Source organism: Pygoscelis adeliae, unplaced genomic scaffold, assembly GCF_000699105.1.
Source record: "Pygoscelis adeliae isolate BGI_AS28 unplaced genomic scaffold, ASM69910v1 Scaffold156, whole genome shotgun sequence".
Classification (NCBI taxonomy): Eukaryota; Metazoa; Chordata; class Aves; order Sphenisciformes; family Spheniscidae; genus Pygoscelis; species Pygoscelis adeliae.
In genome coordinates this window covers 4419309-4438938 of record NW_008825016.1, presented here as the reverse complement: position 1 = coordinate 4438938, position 19630 = coordinate 4419309, and the positions used below count along the sequence as shown (strand labels likewise).

Sequence of the window (19630 nt, the reverse complement as noted above, 5' to 3'; positions counted from 1 at the left end):
TCTGGTGCTGAGTGCGTGTGTTTAAGGCTTTCCTTTTTGCTGGGAGCAAACACGTGAGGAGTACAGACTCATGAACAGTGGCAGTTTCCACACTAAAAAGGATGCACACATCCAGAACTCGGGAGCTGAGAAACATCTGGTTTAACATCTCCTGTGGAGACTATCCCACAGACTAACACATTGATGGCTAACCAGAACTCGGGAGCTGAGAAACATCTGGTTTAACATCTGTGGAGACTATCCCACAGACTAACACACTGATGGCTAAGCAGAACTGTCTGACAGAAGCGTTTCAAAAGCAGGCATGTGTTCCTAAGCATGCTTCTACTTTTTCATTATGAGGAATTTTCCATTCAATAATGCATTTTATTTGCATTTTGTGAACAAAATACTTCTCAGTGGTTACAGTACATTTTTTCTATCAAAATAAAAACTATAGAAAGAATGTGTTTTCTGACTTGCTAGCTTTTAAAACCTGACAGTTCTCCAGGATTTCAAAGTCAATAAGCTAAAAATCTCAGGAAAAAAAAGCCTGACATATAAAATATTTCAACTGGTCTGTAGTGCCAAATAGAAGTGATTAATGCTTACCACACTTAAGGAGTCATTAAAATGACTTCTTGTCTGGATGGAGAGTGGCTTACGTGTGCCTACCTTTATTGTTCTAACGTGTCCATTCCTGCAATTCCTGCTTACACAAATAAACCTTTTCAGTGTTCTCTTCAAGAGCCTGCAGTAAATGGTACTTATTTGCTGGAGTGCTTGGATCTTTTCTGAGCTTTTTTTTTGTGGGTTTGGAGATTGTTCTTCTTGTTGTTGTTCCTAATTATTTCCTTCTTCAGGAGGGTGTTACTGAAAGGAGAGAGCTCGTATTGATTGGATGCTGTTCAGACAAATTGGCTTCTTTGCCCATTTCCCCACTACAATGGAGTGGTATTCTTATCCACTTTAGTGGCTTGCTGTGGTGTATCTCTCAGGACCCATGGTCCCTGCGTCACAACCATAGGGATCCGCATCTCACAGCTGCAGACTCTGGGTCTCGGCAAAATAGCGCCAGGCAGTGCAGCAAAGTGCTTGAAAACTCTGGCAGCCCTGGCTGCAGGTCAGTGCTGGGGGCTCCGGGCTCCACAGTGCAAGTGCCCTGAGACTCAGGAGCTGATGTCCCGAATGAAACTCCTGGGAGCTCAGGGATGTCCTTCTGCCCTGCAGCCGTGGATTTTGGAATCTCAGGATCTTTCTGCACAACAGGTAATAAAACCTGACACTGCAGTAGCTGCTTCTTTGTGGTCAGTAGGATGATTCACACAACACTGAAACACTGAGAATAAAAGTCAGTCTCTTCTTTTTTGGCAGGTGACTTGTTATACCTTAAACAGCAAGTGCCAGCTGAAAGTAAAGAGTAACACGTGTTATTGCTGCGACCTGTACAACTGTGAGAAGTAAGTACCTGTGTGCAGTCAATGGCCTCTGAGAAATCCTTGGTTGTTTGTCCCTCCTCTTAAATGATGGGGGCGGGGGTGCCCTTAGGCCTGGAGAAGCAACACAAGGGGCTTGTATGCTGAGCAATCCAGTTCCTCTGCGACTGAAGTTCTGATGCCAGCAGAGAAAAGGTCAGGGGTTGCGTATTAGTGTTGGCATTATCTCAGTTTCTTTTTCTTTAAATATGTCCATAAGCTCTTTGCTGTGTGATCAAAATCGACCACTCAGTCAAAGCCCTGTCAAGATTTACTGTTGATCTTGCAATGCAATTTTCCCATTAGATTTAGTGAATCCTTTTTTCTTCTACCAAACTGGGGGAAACAAAATGAATAGGAACATAGGTGTCTATGAGCAGAGATCATGTTGTAGGCATATGCAGAGCTCTTCTTTGTTAGCAACAGCCTCTGTAGGCGTGGGATTTTGCTAAATTGTCATAGGATAGATACAGAGGCTCTTGTGAGTGTTTTCTGAAGCTGCCATTTGACTTTGTCATTACCAAAGCATGAGATGTCAGAAGATAAGAAAGGAAATGTCTGGATATGCTTATGAAGATCAGTTGAAGGTTAGCACAGGGTTGCCATGCAGCGATTTAACAGGAGTAAAAAAGGTGGTTAGGAAGACTACAGCACAGCAAAGACCAAGGGTATATAATGTGGAAGACAGATGAAATGAACTCGCACAACTGACTGGCCACCTGGCCCATAGAGATTTCAACTGCAAGCAGCATCATGTCTTGCCACACACAAGAAACTGGGGAGATGTCCTAGAGCAGATCTTCTGCCTGACTCATCCTCTGCACACCTCACTATCATCTTACCATGCACTCTCATGAAACATCTGCAACCCTCTACAGTTCACCCACAGTCACTCTTCTTTCTTTCCCTCTATGTATTTCTCATCTTCCTTCCTTCCTGCATCTCCTGTTTTATTTTGGTTTTGCCTCCTTTTCACATGCTAGCAGCCCTGAATAACCCCAGTCCTCTGTAAGCCTTGGCTAGCGTGCTGCCAGACATGAACTTTGTATGTGTAGAGGAATGAGGCTGGCACAATGAAGCTTCTACACAAGGCTTCTGCATAAAAGAGTAGCTCTTGCTCAGATCCTCACTCAACTAGAGAAGCAAAATTAAATTTGGGACTAGAGGGAAGTCATCTATGCATACATATTTCTCATGCACACAAGAGACACAGTGAGTGCAGGTCTATGGAATGGATTAAAATCCCCTATGAAGGTTAGAGTCTTTTGCTTGTGTAAGAAGTGTTAAATCTGGACATGATGGAAGTATGCAAAACAAGTGACATGGGAAAGGTAGAGTATGCACAAATTTGGTACCTTTTCTATGATAGACAAATGATGGAATTTGTCTATCATAGAAAAGGTACCAAATTTTATATAGTTGCAATGCAGTATGTTTACACGGAGAATGCTTTCTTCCATGGTGCACAACTGACTGCTGCACGTTAACACTGAGTCGAACAGTCCAACCCAATACAGAAAAGAACAGGGCTCTTAAAGGGGTGAAAGCATTCAGAGTTATCAAATAAAGTGACTGAAGCTTAAAGCATAAGGTAACAACAAGGAGAGATCAGGAATACTCCCCCTCCATATGGAGATCCTCAGTGCCATTTTTCTAAGACGTTGGTTTTGTCTGGAACACCTGGGACTGATCACTGCTGTGACAGTATTCAATGATATAATTAAACATGTGTGTTCTGCCATTGTCAGCAATCCACAGTGGACAGCAAGATCTTAGGGCACTGGCATGGACAAATCCAGAGTAAAGAAGCAGTCTTGCTGCTCTACAGACTTGGCAATTCCAGTTCATAGGATGGCTAGAGAGAAGTAGGAGGAGGCACAAGCACACAAAGTGACTTGGTGTCAGCCATGCAATAGACTGGTATGCAGGCAGGATTGCAAGTCAGATTTCCTCAGCCTCATGGCAGCTGAAGCTATAGGTTTATTTAGTTAAGCAACGTCTGGGCTCATGATAGGGCCCAAGCGAACTCAGCAGTAGCGGATTCGCAGTGCCAGAACCATGCCCCACAACAAATGATCGGACATTTCCAGGAATTAGTGTGCTTGGCTTGGTTCTTCCCAGAGATGTTGTGGGTTTCTCCACACTGCTACCTTCCTCTGCAGAGCTTTCCCTAACCACCATCTCCACTGCTGCCCCATGCGCTGGGGATGGAGGAGCACAAGAGTGAGCACAAACTTCTGGTTTCCACCATAATCTGATGATAATTTCCTAACAGTGCAAAAACAGACTTGGCATTTAAAAAATCTTTCCAACTCAAATAGCTGCTCTAGGAGCTCATTAGTGGGCTAGCATTAAGGCAGGTACTGGAAAGAACTGCAGGAAACTGTGGTTTCAAATTTTGCAGTAGGATATTTCTGACTTTCGGCAAGACAATGAGAGTTAACTTCACAACGCCTGATTTACAATAACCAGCGCAGTGTAGAAATGTGAACAAACAAAGATTTCTGGATAGTAGAGGCTCATAGTGTAAAGGCTCATCTTCATACTGTACTGTGTTGCATCTGTTAATTTGGAACCACAGACACCATAAACAAATGTAGCCAGCTGGCAAAATCTCCCTTCCTGTGGTTGAATTAATGCTTAAGCAACTTGCCTTCCCCAGTTTCAGAGGTGCCAGCAGATTTCCAGGTGAGCTGGGAAAAAAAGCAATGCTAAGCATATGTTAGCTGGTAGCTAAAAGACAAGGGCAGCATCCATATGCCAGAACTATGCCTGTGTTCAGAGACCCTGAGCAAAAAAAAAAGAGTCCCTGCTGGTGCACAACACCCATCAGCCAAACTAGGGTTGGTATTAGTTGGACTACACGTTTAATGCTGGCATTAGCAAGCCAATTTTTGTCTACAGCAGAGCTTTCTCCAATTCATCTGAGCAGTGTTTGGTGGGAGCATGGATGAAGTACTTTACCAAAGAGGAAAGTAAGCAGGAGGGATTCAGATCCTCTGGTGCTCTGTATTATGTGCAAAACCATTCCCACCGCAGTGACGTTGTCTGCATTCCCTTTCAGTTCAGAGCAGTCCTCCAGCTACTATGAATTTCTCGGCGTGAGCAGCTGTCAGGACGTGGTTCACCTGTATAAGCTGCTGTGGTCCTCCACAGTCCTCAACATCATTGGGTTGTTTCTGGGGATTATTACGGCAGCCATTCTCGGGGCATTTAAAGACATGGTAAGGCTCACAGTCTTTTGCCTTATGTGAGGACTTCTGTGCTTGTTGACGTTATCAAATGGGTTAAAACCAAGGAAGCATAAGTGTACGAAGGAGGCACTTTAAACATGTTTCCTGCGTGATCTGGGAGTCTGGAGTCGTATCTTTAAGGCTAAGCAGTTGCCAGCTGCTCACAGCTAAGTAGGTCAAGCCTGGTCAAATACATGAATGGAAGGGAAAAAACAGGCGTCTGTGTGAACAGATGCTGGCGATTCACTTAGTGGCATCTTTTTTTTTTTTCTTCTAATTCAGCACTGAACATGTGGGCCAGCACAGAGTTCAAGGATGCTAGTTTGTAGCTAACATGTAAAACTCAAGTCCTAGTGTGACTATTTAACCTTATGTAGTTCTTTTCCCAAGAATGGGGATTAACTCTGAAGTACCAGTCAAGTTTTTATTTAAACAAACAGTTGTATTCGGGTCACATTAACCTCCTCTTGTTTCACTAAGGAATGCCACCCTCTAACTGCTCCCTGTGCCACACCACCGTGTTGTGCTGATGTGCACCACTGCATTCAGAAGAGGCTGTGTGCTAGGAGGGATTCTGTAATAATACAGTGCCTCAACTGCCTAGATTTTCTGACGTGTTAAAAGGGTGAAGTAGCTGTTCCTGGGATTATCACTGTCAGTGGTCATGTTTGCTAAAGCAGTGCCTAAAGACCTACCAAGTGGCTCATGATTTACTAGGCACTCAGAAGAGTAGATGGTCCCAGCCCAAAAAGCTTCCAAACTAAATGGGCAGAGGCATGGGGATGGAGGTGAAATGCAGGAGCCGAAGAGAGGTGTGATAGCAGCAGAGGTCATCTTAGATGTTTCTGGTGACTATTCCTCTATTATACTTTTCTCCTCTATTCCAGAGAAGAAAACTAAATAGAAAGACAGGTGAAAGGAAAGAAGAGAGGGATGGAGCAGGGAAGAGAAAGCATGGGAGACGGGTGAGATGTACGCCGGGGGGGGCAGACTAGAGGGAAGGGGCTGGTCAGAGCTGGCAGCCAGTGAGCCAAGGACCCAGTCAGACTGGAGGCCATCCAGGCCCTGCTCTGACCACCCAGCATCCCTTAGCAAGCATGTCCAGGCTATCTACAACATGTGTTGGGTGCTTAAAACCATGTGACAGAGCAGGGCCATATGCATTATTTGAAATAATAATTGCTGGCATCATAATATATAATAATTAATATATTAATTAATAATAATTAATAATATTACTATATTATTAAAATAATAATAATAATAATTCCCTGGCTGCCCAGGGAAGTGGTTGAGTTACCATCCCTGGAGATATTTAAAGATGCATAGATGAGGCGCTGATTCTATGATTCTATGATTCTAAATTCACCTTTGTTAAGAGTTGCAAAATGTTTGCTGGAAATATTCCTCTCTCTAGCTTAAGGCAAATGAGCACCTTGAGCTTTCGTATGTAAGAAATGTGCATCTGAGCTGTCCTTTATGTGAGGGGGCTCTTGCAAGGAGTTGATAACAAATGGACTAGATAGCCTTTAAAGGTCCCTTCCAACCCAAACTATTCTATGATTCTATGAGATTGCAGCCAGCAAGAAAAGAGTTGCGGCTGCCTGACGGGAGGGAGTAGAAGCAGCTTTCCCAGCTTAATTCATCCCCTCCCTGTGAGAGGAGCAATGGCAGAAGGGGAGCAGAAACAACCACAGTGGGAAACGAGGGGCAGAGCAGCTACATGAGGAGGGGAAGGCAGGCATCATCTACAGTAAGTCCTTGGTAGAGCACTGCAGCTTTCCAGTGCTGCTAAGTATTTTCCCCTGCCTAGCAGATGGGTGCTAGGGCCTCCACCAAGGGCAGCTGTGGGAGTTGCTAGCGCTCCCCTGAGATGGGGGTGCAGAGAGCCTGCCTGAGTCCACCTAATCTGTCTCGCACAAACCAAGGCTTACGTAGGATTTGGGCTGATGCTTCGTAGCAGGACGAGCTCCAGCCCAGGCAGACCTCTGTGCTGCGCAGGGGCCATCGCTGCATTGCTCGTGAGGGGTGCCAAGCTGAGGAGACATTCCTGGGAGAACTGGGGTCTCCATGACCTGGCATGTTCCCTTGCTGGGAGGCAGAGCCTGGGTCAAGGTCTGGGTCCTCTGACTGGGCGGCGTAAAGCCGTGCAAAGAAATCGCAGCAGCTGTGGCCGTGCAGCTTCCCCCCAGGCTCAGCTGGAGTGAGTCTGTCAGGGCTCCAGCTAAAAACCTGATCTGAATAAGCTGTTTAATGCCTCCTCTGCAGCGGGAGCGGAAAAGAAACCCTCACTAGCTTAAGGGAAAGATGAGTTTGTGTCAGTTACCTCAGCACAGGAGCCACGCTATGCTTGTGAAAGTGTTACTAAAGCAGCAATCCAAAATGCAGTGACTGCTCCTTGCTCCTGCCTGTGCTTTTTCAGGGTCCTTTTGAGTGACGTACCAGAGCTGGTTTGCTAATATGCTGCTCGCTTTCCTTACGAAAGGACTAACTCTTGGGGGAAGACGGGGGCCAAGAAAACATCAAGCAGAAGAGGGAGAGAAAGGGGCATGGGACTGAAATAAGAAAAAAACCCTTCAAAATGTGTGGGAGAACAATTTTCTTTCTTTCAGGATGTCACCTTCCCACAGAAATGCTCACTGGCATTTTGCAGGGAGAGCTGCAAAGCCCACTGAAACGCCTCAGGGCATTGCTCCGAGATTGACTTCCAGAAAACACAGGGCCAGGCTGACTAGTCAAACAAAATCATCATGTTTATCTCTGGGGAACGCTGGCAGCCAAAACATGTTACAAAGGGGAGAGTTTGCAAAACAGTGCCGTTGCCTCTAAACCCATCACATTTCCTGGACAGAAAAAAAAAGAAGTGTTGTTTTGGTTGTTGCAGGTTTTCTTTCTTGTGACAAATTCCCTGCAGACCCTGGCACGCTCCCTGTGGTTTTCCTGCCTGCCAGAGGGCTGTGCTGGCTCAGTGGGAAACATTTCGTCCTCTCCCGACCCCCAAGGTGTCAGCTCTCAGTGGCCCCTGGTTCACCGGTGAGGCCGTCCTCTGTGATCTGCTGGGTGCTGGGGGAGCTGCAGTGGTTACAATGGTACCCTCCTTTTCAGATCTACAGTGTGCTTGGATATAGGACGCCGGCTAGGCAGTTACCTTAAAGTCACCTTTAACAAAAAGCAGATTAAGATATAATGTAAATAGAAGTATGTACTTGGAGTATCAAAAATGGTAAAACACAGTGATTATTTCTCACAGAAGACAGAGGTAAAGAAATGCATGGAAAACTTCACTTGCTGTAACTAAGAGTTAATCTAGAAACTCCTTTCCCTGCCCCAGTATTTGTCTGATGACTTGTAGATGTTTTCCTGACACACCTTGCCAAGGAATCTGCCTGCCCTGAGTTTAGGGTTGCATTAATCAGAACTACTGATGGTCCTGGGGGTCTTGCTGGCTTTTTTTTTTTTTTTCAGTTAGTCTCCTTCTTGGAGTCCTTATGGAAATCTGAACAGTTTAAATATCATTCCCTTATCCCCTCTCCTCTTCCCTCATCCTTCTCTAAAAAGGAAAACAAAATGAACCCCTAATTACTGAGCTACTTGCCATGCGTTCATGTCTTAGCACTCATGCAACTAAAGGTGCAGTCTGACGTTAAAAGTAGTCGTAGCTCAGAAATAAACGCTTTGGCAGGTCTGTGTCAGACCAGTGAGCTGACCTGCCTCGCTCTGCAGCCACACAGCCCAGCACGCAGCGAAGCAGCGGCTTGCGTGGCCAGGTGGGGGGCAGCCAGACAGCCCCTCTGGCCACAGCCTGGTTTCCCCACGCTCCCTGACCCGAGGTGCCCGCACGGCACTGGCCGCGCTCCATGGCCAGTTCACAGCTCCTTATCTCTTTGACTTGGGTGGTGTTTCAGTTTAAAATGTCTCCACCTACCCTTGTATTTTATGTGACTAATTTAACATAGTGTCATTATGGGAATACCTGATAAAAGCATCTAACCAGCTTCAATACGTGCAAATCGTTGCTGGCTCCAGGCTGAGACCAGATAGCCTGATAATAAGGTGCTTTGATCAGTGGATTTGGGGTGGATGACTCCCGAAAACTGTGTTCTAGGACTGTTGTGATGTTCATTCTTAGCAATTGGAGAGCATCGCTGCTATGGATGGAGAGAACATTAAGAGGACTGAGAGGGGTTCCTGGAAGAAGGACAGCAGCCCTCAAACAGACCCACACCAGAAAGTTGGTGACAGATGCAGAGCAGGCATCTGTGTTTCACGTTGGGCAAAACAAGTGTTTCTTGCCACGTTTATGTCCATAGCCAGAAGGATCTGATTGCGCCAGGGCTTCCCTCCTCTGAGGAAGGGCATGCTCCAGGCGCGGGCCCAGCGCTGGCTGGGGTGAGCTGTGTCGCTGGCCCCAAACCTTTGGGTCTGAGGCAAGCTCGTCAGCTGCTTCTCGCTACTCCTGTCTGAAAGGCAGTGTCTCTCCGTTTCTCCCCACCATATCCACCCAGGAGGGTGGGTAGAAAGGAGATGTTTTGAGGAGGGTACCTTGAAGATGAGAGACTTGTCTTCTCCCTTGTAATAGGCTCTCTGCTTTCAACCCCAGACTTTCTCTGTGCCAGCTCCTGGGGTGCTAAGCTTCTCCAGAGAGCTAAGGCCTAGATTGTCAGGTAACCTCATGTGGGACATCAGTGACCTAGATGATGTTTTCCATGTACAAACACAATTAATGTACCTCTTTCTCAATCACAGAAAGATCTCACACTATCTCCAGAGGATGCAGTGGTTTATGTCTCTCACTGATAAATCTGAAAGGAAATGCCAAAAAAAAAAAAAAAAATCCTGGCTGCTGCTTTTAGCATTTGTCTGGCAACCACCGTATTTTATTATTTCAGTAAAAAGAAAATTCCATGCTCTCATGTAGAGGAATCTGCTGATAAAAACAAAGGAGAGAAAAGAAACCACTGGATTTGTCTTGCTTTGCGAAGTAGAGGGACATGAAAATCTTTCACAGAGCTCTACTGTCCTTCACAAATGGTTATATAGCACAGGGGTTTAGGGTTTAACACAAGCCCCCTTTCACAATTAGCTTTTGCTCTTTTTTTTTTCTCCCCCAGTTGTATTAGCTGGTTTAATATGAGCTATTACTTCCTGCAGACCTCATCTCACATTGCAGTTAAGGGACATGCCAATAAAGCCACAGGATATGATGAAGGATTTTATGCAGTAGGAATGAGATATGCACATATTGGCCACCCAGCAGCAAACTCCATTTCACAAGTGAGAGGGAGCTGTGAAGGAAGAGCAAGTGGTCTGGAAAGGGAGATCTTTGTAGGTCTGTGTAGGAAAGCAGAGAGAAAAGACATGAGGGCATCAGGCAGTTGCTATTGGAAAGGGTCTGCAGCAAATTGTGAAGGACTGGGCGTTTGGTGCTGGAGTGGATAAGAAGAGGCAGTCAAAGCTGTACGCTGTGCTCTTCAGGATGTCAAGGGTCTGGAGTCCTGCCAGCGCTTCTGTAACTGGTGCTAGGGAAGCACCAGCAGTCTTTTCCCAAGGGAAGAAGATTAAAATAGCTGTGTATTAATGGTCAGAAGATTCACTCCAGATACACCCTCCTCTCGTTCTGTCTGTTCCTTCTTTTTTTTTGTAGTACCGGTATTGCGTTGGAAAACAGAAAGTTGTTAAATTGCCTAGTTGCTTGTGTTCGGACCAGTTCCTGCTCCAGCCCGCTCTGCGCTGTGCTGATACATTGTTGTCTTCTGTGCTCAACAGGTACCTCTGTCCCAAATTGCTTTCAGTGCTGCACCTCCTCCTCAGATCCTGTACAATCCTGCCCAGCAGATCCTGACATACACTGGGTTCTGTCCCTCTGCAGCAACTATTTCTACATATCCATCCTACCCGTTACCTCTTCAGGTACAGTACAAAATGGCACCCTGCTTACCAGAAAAGCATAAGCTGCTACTCAGTACAAACTCTGCAGCGGTATATCTTGGCTCCTGGGGGTTTGAAACGAGGCAAAGAAGTTGGATCCCAACTCACAGACTCGTCTCTGGGACGACTTAGTCTGGGCCTAATTGTCGGGTCTGTTCTCAGATCTCAGGCTTTCTCTGGTTATCCTTGGGACTCTGTCTGCTGACCAGGAATCCCAGTGTGGGATTAGAGCTGCGCTACAGTAGTCATGAAGGTGAACACAGCCCCCATGTAGGGCAAGATAAAGCAGCAACAGAGGCATTGGGGAAGCCAAAGGAAGCATCAGATACACACAGGATTTGGCAGAAAAGTTTACACACCTTAGCCCACCTTACTCTTAATATGAGGATAAGTAGATTAGGACTCTTCAGATGGAAAGGAGACAAGAAAGGGGAGGAAATAAGAGGTCTGTGAAACTGAATGATATGGAAAGGATTGTGGGTGGAAATTAGTGATAACTTCTAATCACACAAAGTTTTGGTTGCCCCAGTAAAGCTATTAGGTGGCAAGATAAGCCAGAAATAGGAAGTGTTTTTACACACCAGAGAAGATTCAAATGCCACAGGATGTTGTGGAAGAGTATAAATGAGGGGTTAGGAACATCAGCTGCTGTTAAATACAGGGATTCAGGTGTCACTTGCAGCCCAGCAAGTCCCCAAATGGCTGCCTGCCACAAGAACCAACAGGGGCTCATCAGAAGATGGACCCCTTTTTCTTTTAGCTTCCTATAAGCATCTGCTACAGGCCATCACTGGGAGACAGGTACAGAGCTGCTATGGCAGTTGGTGGAGGTCGGTGAGCCTTACTGACCAGAGGCAGCTGGCCTGAAGGCAGGAGAGAAAACTGTCGGAGGTGCAGCTTTCTCCCCTTGCAGGAGGGGATACAACATGAGCTGAGTCAACACTGCTTCGCCTCCTTCAGAAGGATGAGGTGCAAGTCGTGCTCCAAGCCTGTGCTGCGTCCAGCCAGAGCTGGCCTGGAAAATGCAGGGAGTGGTGCTGAGGATGGTGTTTGCTTTCCCCCCAGAGTGAGGTGAAGAACATAGGGTGAGCTGGTAAATAACTGAATGTACTGAGACCCTGGAGCAATCATAGGAGTTTTTAGATTTTTTTAAAGCACAGTAAGACTGTTTTGTTCCATCCAATGGCTTGTTATACTTTGGCTGTGTAGTGCTAGACCAGTGGGTACCACAAGTTTTGCAATACTTCTTAACTGAAAATACTGCATGTTTAGCATGAACTAGCTGTGGCCCAGCTCCCCACAGCCTCCTGGGCCAATAAGCTACCAGGCACAAGTACCGGGACATGATGACCATCCACACCAATGAATTGTTAGCATGCTCCTGGGATGGGTTTGGCCCAGACCACCTAACAGTCTCCCAGCAACATTCAGGAAGGGGTCAGAAGATGGCAAGGGCAATGGACCATTCCCGGTAGGTAGTGTGCATACAGACAGTCACACTGGTTTGGTGGTAAGAGTTCAGCTGCAGAGATGTGATATGTGGTGTGCCAGTTGGCTTCACAGCCAGAGAACAGTCCTTGGCACGTCTTACTTATTAACATAAATGGGGCCAGGCACTTTTGGAGACCACGGGTTGAGAGGAAAAAAAGAACATCTCTTTTTGTTTGCTTTTAGCTGAAAAGCTGTGCTGTTCTGCAGAGTTCAGTTAGCATGTAGCCAAGAGTAGAGAGAGAAGGGGATAAAACCAGATGAAAGAAAGCGATTAAGCTGAAAAGATGCATGTAAGTAGTCATGAGGATCAATTTTAACTGTTCAGTCCTGTGTCCACTGAGAAACAGAAATACATCATATTTTCCCCAAATTCTTAACTGCATTCCAAAATAAACACAGTTCCTTTCCTAGATTTCTGCTTTTTCTAAGAAGTGTGTTCATTTGTCCTCTCTCCCCTTCGTAACATTCAGAGGCAGACGCCACCAGCTGTCCCCAAGCCAGGAGAGGTTAGCGAGAAGCTCCAAAAGGGAAAGCACTTAATCCTTTTCCTGGGCCTGGGGGGGGAGGAGGGGGGGGAAGCAAGCTGCCTTCCTGCATGTATGAGCTCATTATCTTGTAGTTTGGAGAGAAGTAATTTCTGCATCAGTATATGAGTTAAAAAATCATAATAAACTTACTCAAAGCTACAAATCGTGAATGTTAGAAGCAGGCCCGATTAGGAACAGCTGGAAGCTTAACCGTCATCTGCTTCCATTACTTGAGAGCTGTGGGCTAAATCCATGGGGCTGGAGGTCTTCATGACCCATCTAAGTGCTCCAAGCAGTGCCCAGCTGCTGGATTCAGGCCTTCACAAGCCCTGCTCAACTGGTCCTAGTCCTTAAGGCATCTACAGGCCCTGGGGCTGGGATTCATCTGGCTAAATGCAGGGGCTAGCTGGCACGTAGGGATCTAGTGCTGCCTGACAATGAGATCAGGTAGCCACCTAGTCCCTGCTGCCACTGCAGGAGGGTCCAGATGTGGACCTGTGGACGTCTAGGATATCCCATGGCATCCCAGAAGGGCTGGACACTTACATGCGGGCAACTGAACTGAGCCTTAGCTGTCCATAGTATAGGAGACCCTGCCTGAGCTGGTCTACCCTTTAGAATCCACAGAGAGAGCCACACGTGGATTATCTCAAGCTAAAGATGTATGATGTGAGTGCTACGAATGCACCCTAAAGGCTTTTCCACTGACTAGGGGTGGGATTCAGTTGCTACATGTCACTATGCTGTGCGCTTAGACATCTATGTTCTGAAGCCTTCAACTGAGACATCAAAATCTGAGGCTGAACCCTGTATCCTAGGGGTGCAGTTCAGTTGCCTAAAGATATGGCATCTGAGATGGCCTAATGTTCGCAAGACATCCATACAGGGCTGCTGATGTGGGCCAAGGTCTACATGAGACACACATATTTCTGGAGCAGCTGGCAGAGGGTGCCCTTGGGCATCTCAAAAGGCATAATGTTTTGCTTCCACATAGACCAAGATCCACATAAGGGCCCCAGGACGCACTTATCTTCTCAGCGTTCCCCTTGGCTCGCCGAAGCTTTGGCTAAACACTGTTCCTAAGCCCCTGCATTTCACACTGCCCTGGGTCACACACGTCGTGGTTCAGTACAACAAAAGGAGCAAAACCTTCTTCCCCTAAGAGTTAGGGAAAAAAAAAGTTAATTGATGCCAGTTAATGAAGTAAAGCAGTTAGCAATCAATTACCAACTAGTAACTCTAGTTTGAACCCTCACCTCAACCAGAGGAAATCCACAGCCATAGTTCCTCCTCCTGGGAACATATCCCACTTGGGGTTAGTCTGGCACGCAACATGCCTAGCCTAAGAGCTGCCCCCACTTGCAAGGACTGAAGCTCCATTAGCTCAAAGGCTATGAACCCGAGTTCACCTATGGCTCCCACCATTGGGCCGATTCATTCCTAGTCCTCTGCTGAATCCAGTATCTCACTGAATAAATGCTTGCTGGAGAGGCAAACAAAGCCTTTAAAAAAAATCACAACCTGAGCTGATGGGAAACGCTCTGCAGTTCACCTCGTGCTTCCTTGTCCACAAGCAGAAATCAGCCAAATGCAAAAAAGAAAGGGTGATAACAGGAATGCATTTTGACAAGTATGTAACCAGCATTTCTTTCGTTTGCTGTGGCATGTGCTAACAAAATCATTCATCCCTTACTGGTACAGTTCAGTCACAACTAGTCTGGTAACAGGCCTGCCAACTGGTCAGGTAAATGATTAGCTGTGCAGGGACTGGTGGTGATGACAGCAGTAAAGGTTGTGCCAGTCATTCCTGCCAGAGGAGAACTCATTACAGGAGCAATTCCAGGCAGACAGATGGAAACAGTGGCTACAGTTCGAGGGGGAAGGGAAGCAACAACTCCAAAATAAATTAAAAAAACCAAACCACCCAAAACCCCAACAACTACGTTTGGAACTGCTCTAGCTAGCAGGTCTGTCAGTATACCTGCACTGCCTCCTGGAGAGTTACAGGGCATAATCAACCTTCCTGTCAGGACATCCCCATTCTCACTCACTAAGTCACCCTGTGGTACAACTGCAGGACAACATTCTCCTTGCCATGGGAGTTTGACCCAGGGCAGCAGCCCCTGCTGACCCGGAGCCCCACGGAGAAGCCAGGCACCGTGGCATGGGGTCTGCCAGCCCTGGGCAGCTCTGAGATGCCATTGTCCAAGTGCCAGCCCTGGTACTGGCCTTCTAGGTGGTGACTATGAAATTTTTTAGCAGCAGGGAGCAGCATTTACTTGCCCGGATTGTTCATTTCCCTTGAAAAAGATCCATGATTACTATTTTTTGTTTTGTTTTGTTTTGTTTTTTAAATTCTAGGCACTTTAGGCCTGAACCTGAGGGGAGCTGAGCACAACTCTTCTGATGAAGCCCATGGACTGGCATGTGTTGGCTATGAGGGGAGGAGTGAAATCCTGACCCTCTTGAAATCAATGGCAAAACTTGGTTTAAAGTAGTGGTAGGATCTTATCCAGAACATTAGTCCCTACTCGCATTCTTTTGTTTTAACAAACTCTGCTTGCTCCTGAACATGGGCTGCTTCCTAAGCTCTATCTATTTTTCGTGCACCTTTCAGCCAAAGGCCCATTATACCTGAGACAGCCGAAGTGAAAGACCTACAGGGAGACACATGCCTACCTGTAAAATTTTCTCTTAAGAGGAATCTGTATTTGGCATAGGAATAAGACCCTGCATTTATGCAAGTATTATAACTGAGATTAATTACATCTGAGATAATTTAAATTTCACAGTGATGCCTGGAAACGAGCAGCTACACAAAACCTAATCAGCCAGTCAGGTGCAGTGCCTCACCCGGGAAGCCAGAGCATCTTTTCCTGCAGAAATTCCTGTTCTGCTCTATTGCTGAGCTGTATGCGCAATGTCTATTAAAAATGACTCGGGTTACAGACGGAATCTGTCTTGTTTCACTAGAAACCATCATTGCTATACTTAAGCAGGTGCTTTAAAACTGAGTGTTGTGCTGCAATGCATGAGAAATTTAATCACGGTGTTTATTATATAACAAATATAATGGCAAACACTTAACGCAGAGCTACAAACGGGGTTGTGATCCTTTACTGAAGAAGGTATTTTTCTTTGTCTATATACAGCCTGCCAGCAATTTTCCAGGAACATCATCTGACATCTCTTTATCAGAAGAAACTCAACCTCCATCTCAGTCCAGCTCCAGCTATGGTCTTCCCCCCAATGCTCCAGCCCTCTATACACCGACTTACTTCGTGCCTGGAGAAAAGCCTCCACCATATGCACCATAGAACAAAGAATTTATTTCAGGTAGCTGGTAGGCTTTTATTTTGTTTTTAAGAAACCTCTGGAAAACTGTGCTGTGCAGGCACTAGACTTCCCAAGGAACCCACCGCAGAGTGTGTTATGGCCACTCTGCTTTTACCTGCATCTCACTGTGAGCAGAACAGAACCCTGGAAACGTAAGGGCAGGCACATCACCACTGGGGTGACCAGTCACCACCAGTTTGCCTGCAGTCAAATGCAGTGCTGCTTTCTGGCTACTATAAGCGTGAGTTTTTTCCTTCTCCAGCTACTGGAGAATGATTTTTCTTCAAAAGGAGAAATGAGGAAAGCACCCCAGATAGATATTCTGCTCTCATAAACCGATATAGAGGGGTTTTAGCCTGTGTTGTCTGAGTGGGTAGTCTGAAGCTCTCCAAGTCAATCATTTTGGGTAGGAAGAGACCAAGTGTTTGTTTGCTTGTAGTATCTATTTAATAACCCTTTTTGGTGGAAGTGTTGTACCAATAAAAAAAGTGTGGCAATTATTTTACAATAAAATTCACTGTGTATATTTATACTGTACCTAAGGCTGTGTATATTTGTAAGGATGGGAAAACAAAAGAACAGAGGAAAAAGTACCCTACCGAATAGCTCTCTCTTTCAAGTTTCAAACAGAAAGGTTAATTTTATTGGGACTATTTTATCCAAACTTTGTGCCAGTCCAGTCCGTGTAGTAAAATGTCATGTCAGTGTGCTAAAGATGCAATTTCCAGACTGGTATTTAAGCTGCACTTTAGTGTTCAAATTAATTCCTTTTAGTCAAAAGAGGACCACAACCAAAACCACTCTATGTTAAACCCCAGTTACTTATTTTTAAACTGATCAAGACCTGATCCAAGCATTTTACGACAGTTGAAACAGAACGGATGAAGGTAGCAATGCCATGAACAGGAACAAAGTCTTGTCCCTGTTGTGTGCACCCTGCCCCCTTGCTGTGCATCACATGAGCTGGGATCCCTCTTAGCGCATGGCTGCCATATTTTGGGGCAGGAGTGGCTATACCAGCATGAAAACCCATCAGACTGTTCCATCCCTTCACTGCATTTTGCTCCTGCAGGAAGGGTGGTGCTGCTGCTTGCTCCATAGATCTTACAGTCTAGACAGCAGTGAAGCTATAGAAATTTCCTGAAAGGCCAAAGAGCAAAGCAGGGAAAGGAAGGTATTTCTCATTAACTTTTTAAGCAGCTGCTTCATATTATGAAAATATTAAAAAAAACCTATATAAACAAAACCAGCCTGCTTGACAGTTTCCTTTGAAAGGAAGTGACACCATCAGACCAGCTGAAAACAGAACAAAGAATGATCAGCCTTTTACATAGTGTTTTCCACCTTTCAAGAAATTTGTTAATTTACATGTTGTACCTCTGTGTAAAAAGCAGATTCAGTACTAATACACATAAGATCAGAGGTTAATTTATATGGTCAGTAAAAACCATGTTTTGTTCAATTAAGAAGGATTTTCTGAGATGCAAAGTTCTAGACCAGCGATGTTAACATCAGTGACAAGTTGCCTTACGTGTATTGTTGACAAGGTGAGTTATATGAACCTGGTTAAGAGAAACAGAAGTCAGAGAGGAGACCATTATTTTTCCTTGAAACATTAATTTAACACATCCAAAATGCTTAGATCTTGTGCAAATGCATGCTGTGAAAAGCACAATCACCCTGATCAAGAAATGAGCGGAACTACAAATTTACTTTTTTACTCACTATGAATACTACCAGGGGGACCACCAGGGTTCATTTTGGGGATTCAAAGCCCAGAACAGACTTGCTCCCTCTGAGTTGAGCACCTAGACTGCTAATAGAACAAAAAATAAATCAATATTTCTCTTGGGTCGAAGCACAGTGACTGAGAAGGAATGAAGGAATGCTTATCACTTTTTTCCTCTTTTCAATGGTATATAGAAGCAGCTGCCTCTTCCTCCAGCGGGGTACTGCTGTAGGGTATTAAAAACAATCCAGCTTGACACAAAAGACCCCCGCTTTCTCTAATTCCCCAGACTTACAAACTCTGGCTTTCTCTTCTAAACCACATTTTGGGTTTGGGGGCATTGTGGTCTATGCAAAATATCTTTGCATACATATGCACAGTCTGGGAGAAATTTTTGCTCTGAATTAGGCTGGTTTAGAAAATGGAATTACAGTCTTTTTTTCACAGAATATGAAGTCTGAAACTGCAGCGTACCACACTGTACCACAGGATTCACGTTTCCAGGATCCAAAATAATTCTGGCCTCATAAATAGTACCACTTACATTAATACAAAGGTCAGACGTGTTTGTGATTCATTTATGCCACATGGAAGTTTTTTGGGAACTACCACAGAAATTATACAAAAATGCCAGACATAAGACTATTTTGCTAACATGCTTCCTTTGAAAAGAACAAAGTAAAACAGGGTTTGTTTCATCTACTTGGTTTAAAGAATAGTAGGTGTCTTCCAAGCTTGTACTGTTTTCATTAGAGCTACTCCAAGTTAAAAAGATGGGAGATGTATTTTGGTAAAGGACTAAAACAACCATGAAAAACACACAGAAAACAAAACGCTGCAGTGTGGAAGTGCTATTAACCACAGTATCTTCAGGATTCCTGGCTCTCACTGGAGATACTAAACTAACGTTTCTTGGGTTCTCCATCATATCACAAGTTGATCCAGAGTCATCAACTCTAACAGAAAGCACTCTCAGGAATAACATGGTTTCCCTTGCTCAATAGAAAAAGCAAAAACATAGAACTACTGGGTTTTCCTAGCCACGCACACTCTGCCAATAAATTATTACTGTCTAGTGAGTGCAAAGAGTCTTTTGACAGGTCCTTCTGTAAGTGTAAATGAGTAGGTTGGCTGAAAGCAGTAAAGCTCTGGTCTTTTCTGCCCTACTGCATTACTGCTGCCTAATTTGGTCATGATACGGAGCTATGATGTCATGCTGTCCAATGGCTAAGAGAGTACCTCCCTCTTCTCTGCTAAATGAAACAGGGATCCTTACCAGCAAGTATGTTTGGGATAGTCTTCTCCCTCTTCCGTCCTTTCCTCTGGGACAGTTATATCTCCACAGCTTGGTCACAGATGTTGTTACAGGTGTGGATTATTAGGCTAATCTGTCATCTCCATATTTGACTAGGCAAAGCGTGACGTAGAATGACCAGGAACAATTTATAACAGATTAGGATTAGACATTTTCCATGTTAACCCTCTGAAGCATAGGGTAACCTTAGGCACCCAGTATTTGGATTTCCACCACAGCAGATACCTATCCTTCTCAGTTCATTAATCTGATGCAAGACAAGGATGAAATAAAACAAGATTTAAGTGCCTCAAAGCAGGCTAGGCAGAGCCCACCCCAGCTTCACAAGGATAGTTTAAAAGCTGAATGCACTTTATGGCTTTACAGCCTCTCCCGAGTAAACCCACACGCATATTCTCACCACACTGCAATTCGGCCTGGCTAACTCTCACAGTCTCAAGCCTCTCTGCTCCCACTAGGCTCACAGTGAATGAGGCAACCTAAAAATTAAGCAGCAAAAATATGTCATTGCCAGATAATATTCCCCAATTCTTGACACCTCATCATTTGCTTCAGCGGTTATTGACACAAAAGTCATATGGCTTTCAACTTATTGAGTCTTTTCTTCTAATTGTTTC

The 19630-nt window shown here is 45.1% G+C and overlaps 1 protein-coding gene across 1 annotated transcript in view; it reads left to right on the top strand.

Annotated features, from left to right (window-relative positions):
* TMEM255B (transmembrane protein 255B) overlaps positions 1-15950 on the top strand; it is a 69522-nt gene extending 53572 nt beyond the window's left edge. Inside the window, exons 7-10 of the mRNA XM_009326305.1 lie at positions 1354-1439; positions 4519-4678; positions 10454-10597; positions 15786-15950. Coding sequence (XP_009324580.1) covers positions 1354-1439; positions 4519-4678; positions 10454-10597; positions 15786-15950 — 555 coding nt within the window. The remainder of the gene's footprint in view (positions 1-1353; positions 1440-4518; positions 4679-10453; positions 10598-15785) is intronic.
* Positions 15951-19630: the final 3680 nt, after the last annotated feature.